Source organism: Sinocyclocheilus anshuiensis, unplaced genomic scaffold (assembly GCF_001515605.1).
Source record: "Sinocyclocheilus anshuiensis isolate Anshui unplaced genomic scaffold, SAMN03320099.WGS_v1.1 scaffold715, whole genome shotgun sequence".
In the NCBI taxonomy this organism is placed as follows: Eukaryota; Metazoa; Chordata; class Actinopteri; order Cypriniformes; family Cyprinidae; genus Sinocyclocheilus; species Sinocyclocheilus anshuiensis.
In genome coordinates, this window is record NW_015551089.1 from 826,089 (window position 1) to 831,903 (window position 5,815).

The window sequence follows — 5,815 nt, forward strand, 5'->3', positions numbered from 1 at the left end:
GTGAACAAAGGCCTCCTGTAGCGAATCGATGTGTTTTTGTAAGAAAAATATCCATATTCAAAACGTAATACCCCCTGGAGCCGTGTGAGACACTTTTTTTTATGGATGGGCACTTTTTTTTTACTTCTTTTCGACTGATGCATGCAACACCCGCTGAGTGGCATTAAACAGCTTGAAAGATCAAAGACAATTTTTTATATAACTCCGACTGGATTCGTCTGAAAGAAGAAAGTCATATACACCTAGGATGACATGAGGGTGAGTCATTTATGGGCTAATTACATTTTTGGGTGAACTAACCCTTTAAATTGTGCTCCGAAGATGAACGAAGGTCTTACGGGTTTCGAACAACACGAGGGTGAGTAATTAATGACAGAATTTTATTTTTTAGGTGAACTAAACCTTTAACTATTTAAATAATAACTGTTTAAACAACTTTTTTTTTTTTCAGGCCCAACTTACTCTACCACTTCCCGTTGAGACATATCCAAATATCGGTTGCTGACCCACTGGATCTGGAACCAGTCTCTGTAGCCCTCGTTCCCACAGCACTGGAACTGGATCTGCAGCAGGTCCACAGTGCCCTTCAGGAAGCAGCGGCCTGGTTTGTCCGTGTCCTTATAGTAATGCATAGCATCACGTAGCCCCAAAGTTATCGCTTCCTCCAGCTGTCCGTGCATGCTGTAGCACATCAAGGCACCCACGAGCACGCTCAGAGTGAAGAAAAACGTGCAAATGATGTATGGGAGCATCACCAACTTCCAGCGTAAGAACTTGTTGGTGTCCACGCAGTCATAGCAGATCTTTCCTCCCAAAAAGTTAATCACGCAGGCTATAAGTCCCACGGCAATTAGCATGTTTGGCACGGATTGGAGCTGGCGCTCAGCCATTAGATCCTGCCGCTTGTTAATTTCAACTTTCCAAAAGATGCCTAAGCTAAAGAGGATGATACCTGTTATAATGGATATCCAGTTTAGTACCCACAAACCCTGGGCCAGTTTGTCTCTCTTGGTTTTGGTGAATTTTATTGGCAGCACAGCCATTTTACCAAAGTTTCAGAGAACCCTCGATATAATTGATCTTGTGGAAGTCTACTGGAGTTCCTAGTACAAAAATCAACTAAATTAGTAATTTTAGATGTAAGTCAATGAGGTGTATGGAAGATGACATGAATGGACTAATGCTTGATAGCTATTAGCCTCTTAAGCTAACTTAGTGAGTGTCAATCAATGGAAAGACCTTGAACCACAATCTCCACAAAGTATTCATGGAGCTCATTCATTTAAATTGTGAGAAGAACTGGATATCAGTAAAAATAGACTTTTAAAAAGGAGCTTTTGGTCAAATGTAAACCGTTTTATGTTTTTGTGGCTTCTCAGATCTGTCAAACTGTTTGGGAACGCCATGTGAGGTCCTTTGCAAACACAGTAAAATGATTTCCATTTTTGCAAATGTACATCTTAGAGGCAAAAAGAGAGAAAAAAAACCTTAGCAACAGCTGAGACAATGGGTGGCTATTGAGAAGAACATGATTGCATAACTTTATGAGTCTGATAAAAATAGACTGATAGACTCAGTTATATGAAAAAAATGTTTTGGGGGGGGGATTAAATTAATCCAGTTAATTTAGGTTTTACAGTAGAGTTTTGGGTTAGCTTTTTACCTTTTTTATTTTTTAGCCATATAATGTTTCAAAAAAGCTAAGAATACTCCTCGAAAGCTTAAAATAGCAGACGAAACCAAGTATGTTCACCTGAATGTACAGACATAGGGCTTGTCCTCCAGGCATGGTGAGTGAGATGATCCCAGCATAAGGGTAGTAATAAACAGTTTATTACTCACCCCTTCATGTCTATCCATCGCTCAATGGCGTCCCGCCCTATTCTGAGTGATTTTTCTCTTTCTCTTCATCAGATGTCCTTGATATTTTTGAAACAATCTGAATGCATTGTTTGCTAATGAAAACTGATGTGTGTGTGTGTGTGTGTGTGTGTGTGTTAGTGTCTGCCGCAGACTCAGTTGTGACCTCTCTCATAATTCCTTCTAATCAGTAAGCAGCCCAGTTGGATTTGGAAGAGTACCTTCTGCCACCAGCACAAATCTCACTGACTGGGATGTGTGTGTGTAAGCTAGAGAGTGAAGAAGGGAAAGAGCTACTAAAAGTCATGTAGTTTAATTGTTATATCATTACTGTGTTAAATGGCACCTTCTTTTCATTTATGTTACCGTTTATATATCCTATTATATATCCCATTTTAAATCAATCAATCAATCAATCAATCAATAACACTGGGATTAAATGTGCCCCTTCTACCAAAACAGGTAATATTTATGTGTACCAAAACCATGTGACCTATATCAAACGCATTCTAATTCCTCACAGTGTTTTCACAAGACCCTTATTTTGTCTTCTAAAAATAAATAAAAATAGATCAAACAATCAAACAAATAAATAAATAAACTAAACATTTATCAAGAGTGTAAAATATACAAATAAAACCCAATAATCAAACAAACAAAACACAAAAAAATAAAGGTAAAACATAACAAAACAAAACAAAACAAGTACAGATAATTATTTTTGGGCTTAAAAATATACTTTTATCACATAAAATTCCTCTTTATTAGTAAACCATCTCCTGACTCTGAGGCTGTTGCTTTCTTGTGTACCATGGGCATTCTTTATATGAAGGACTCCTGAGTTAATGTGCATATTTCATGTAATACCATATGCACTGACAGCCAATGAAATCCGAAGGATTATTCAGGCGTAAAGGGGATTGAGTCAGGGGAAAGCACATTCAAACTACTGTAGTCAGCAGATCTGGATACCGGGCGCCTCATATAGGACCACTGGATACTGAAAGGTGCTTTATCTGGTGAGTACTGGTTACCATAATGTTTATGAGTATCGACCAAAGCATGGACAATTTATCTCTAACTGTATAGATGAATGAATGTTACAAGCATTTATACTAACTATTTAGCATTACATTTTTAACTTTTTCACAAGTTTAAATAGCACAAATGATTTTTTTCTCCTTTCTTTGAATATGTTTCAACTAAGGCCTTACCTTTAAGGCTAAGATTTCTATTATTGGGTAGTTGATGTCTTTAAGGTTTCTTGGAAGGTTCCTTCTGGAATATCAGGATGATGCTAAACACAGAAGTCTCATGGAATAAAGTTTTAACAGACAACAATATCAAAGGCCTCATTGACTGCTTACAATTTATCTCTAACTGTATAGATTAATGAATGTTACAAGCATTTATACTAACTATTTAGCATTACATTTTAAACTTTTTCACAAGTTTAAATAGCACAAATGATTTTTTTCTCCTTTCTTTGAATATGTTTCAACTAAGGCCTTACCTTTAAGGCTAAGATTTCTATTATTGGGTAGTTGATGTCTTTAAGGTTTCTTGGAAGGTTCCTTCTGGAATATCAGGATGATGCTAAACACAGAAGTCTCATGGAATAAAGTTTTAACAGACAACAATATCAAAGGCCTCATTGACTGCTTACGAGGCCTCTATACTGAAGGTAAGAATTCAATGTCTTATATTGTACTTGTGCATACTCTCAATCCAATATAGATCACAGTGATGTGACAAATTGTTTGATGTGCTGTTTCTCTATAGGTGAAGGGGATGCGAGTGAACGTGTGGCCAGTTTTAACAGCTGGCTTGAGAGATCAGCAGAACTGGCCAAGAAGGAGCTGTTAATGCTCTGTGAGTAGGTGAAATCTTATTCAACATTGAGGTTTACCTTTTTTTTGTTTGGGGTGTTCAGATAAAGCTCACCTGGCTCTTCTCTGATTGTAGGTTTCGGTCGATGTAAAGGCTTGTGGATGTGTTTGGATGAAAACTCTGTTGCTCTAGTCCATAAACTGCTCCTCAAGCTGAAGAACCTGCTTTCTCTGGTCCACCTAATACAGAAACACAGTAACCGTCTGCACTCTAAACATGGTCAGTTTGGAGACTTGTTGCCATATTTTTAATCTCGTGTAAGGACCCCCTAATGGGACATGGTGACAGAAAAATATATGAGGATGGGAGGAAAAATTATATTTTAATGTTTTTGCATTTGTTCACAAACATATTGTGTTCTCCTAAAAATTCTGCGTTCTCTCACAAAACATTTGCATTCTCTTGCAAAAACTTCGCGTTCCCATGGAAAGCTTCGCATTTGTTCGCAAAACATTAACATTCTCTTGCAAAACTATTGCGATGCCCAGAGAAAAACAAAAACAAAAACAAAATTTTGCATTCGTATCCAAAAGCACTGAAATATACAGTATATTATATTAAGCAGTACAGTATAGTATAATGCACAGTACATCATATTTCCATCAAAAACTTTTTGTGAGTGAACAGGGGAATTTTGCGAGAGAGCACAAACATTGAAGTATAATTTTTCCTCCTATCGCTTTTTTTGTTTTGTTTGTTTTTTAATAACACCATCACCATTTCCCTTTAAGGTGCTCCATACTTTTCACTTATATGCAAGATATTTTTTCCTTTCTTTTTCTCCTTTGCTTTCTTTCTTTCTTTTAACTGACTTTATTGACTGAGTCATCAGTAAAATATGAATGCACATGATCTAAATATGCATTCACAACTATGACAGCTTTTCAAACAGTGAATTCAATGCAGAGTGCCTATCAAATGTATCAATTTTAGGATGCCTGTGTAATAATACACATAATGTGTAATAATTATTTTACAAATAAATGCAAAGTGTGGAGACCTTTTATGGAAAATGGTTTGGTATTTAAAAAAAACAACAACTGTACAGTTAATTCAATTTAGTATACAGTATGTAATAATAACGTGTAATAATACGTCTGTGTACTAACGATTGATTGATTGATTGATTGATTGATTGATTGATTGATTGCACATGTGGTTTGGAATGCAACCAAATATGAAGATTATTATGTTGAAACATGTTGAAATATAAAAAAAAAAATGTTGGAATATGAAGTGCTCTAACAAATTGTTACTATGGTTTTCACTCTCTGTTCATGGGTATCCCATGTGGGATGTGAACACTAGGAAGCAGGGCTTCATATATATGGGGTTGTTTGAAACAAGACCATCATGCCATCTGGCAACACATCCTGCTGGGCCGCCTGGTGCAGTGGTGGAGCATCACAGGAGAAAAACAAAATTTTGCATTCGTATCCAAAAGCACTGAAATATACAGTATATTATATTAAGCAGTACAGTATAGTATAATGCACAGTACATCATATTTCCATCAAAAACTTTTTGTGAGTGAACAGGGGAATTTTGCGAGAGAGCACAAACATTGAAGTATAATTTTTCCTCCTATCGCTTTTTTTGTTTTGTTTGTTTTTTAATAACACCATCACCATTTCCCTTTAATGTGCTCCATACGTTTCACTTATATGCAAAATATTTTTTCCTTTCTTTTTCTCCTTTGCTTTCTTTCTTTCTTTCTTTTAAGTGACTTTATTGACTGAGTCATCAGTAAAATATGAATGCACATGATCTAAATATGCATTCACAACTATGACAGCTTTTCAAACAGTGAATTCAATGCAGAGTGCCTATCAAATGTATCAATTTTAGGATGCCTGTGTAATAATACACATAATGTGTAATAATTATTTTACAAATAAATGCAAAGTGTGGAGACCTTTTATGGAAAATGGTTTGGTATTTAAAAAAAACAACAACTGTACAGTTAATTCAATTTAGTATACAGTATGTAATAATAACGTGTAATAATACGTCTGTGTACTAACGATTGATTGATTGATTGATTGATTGATTGATTGATTGATTG

At 35.8% G+C, this 5,815-nt stretch overlaps 1 protein-coding gene across 1 annotated transcript in view; it reads right to left on the reverse strand.

Moving 5' to 3' along the window:
* The window catches only part of LOC107662597 (photoreceptor outer segment membrane glycoprotein 2-like), an 8,299-nt gene extending 6,360 nt beyond the window's left edge, over window positions 1-1,939 (reverse strand). The window contains exons 1-2 of the mRNA XM_016452671.1: window positions 1,754-1,939; window positions 463-1,459 (exon numbers count right to left, since the gene is read on the reverse strand). Of these exons, the coding sequence (XP_016308157.1) occupies window positions 463-1,043 (581 nt within the window). The 5' untranslated portion in view covers window positions 1,044-1,459; window positions 1,754-1,939. The remainder of the gene's footprint in view (window positions 1-462; window positions 1,460-1,753) is intronic.
* Window positions 1,940-5,815: the final 3,876 nt, after the last annotated feature.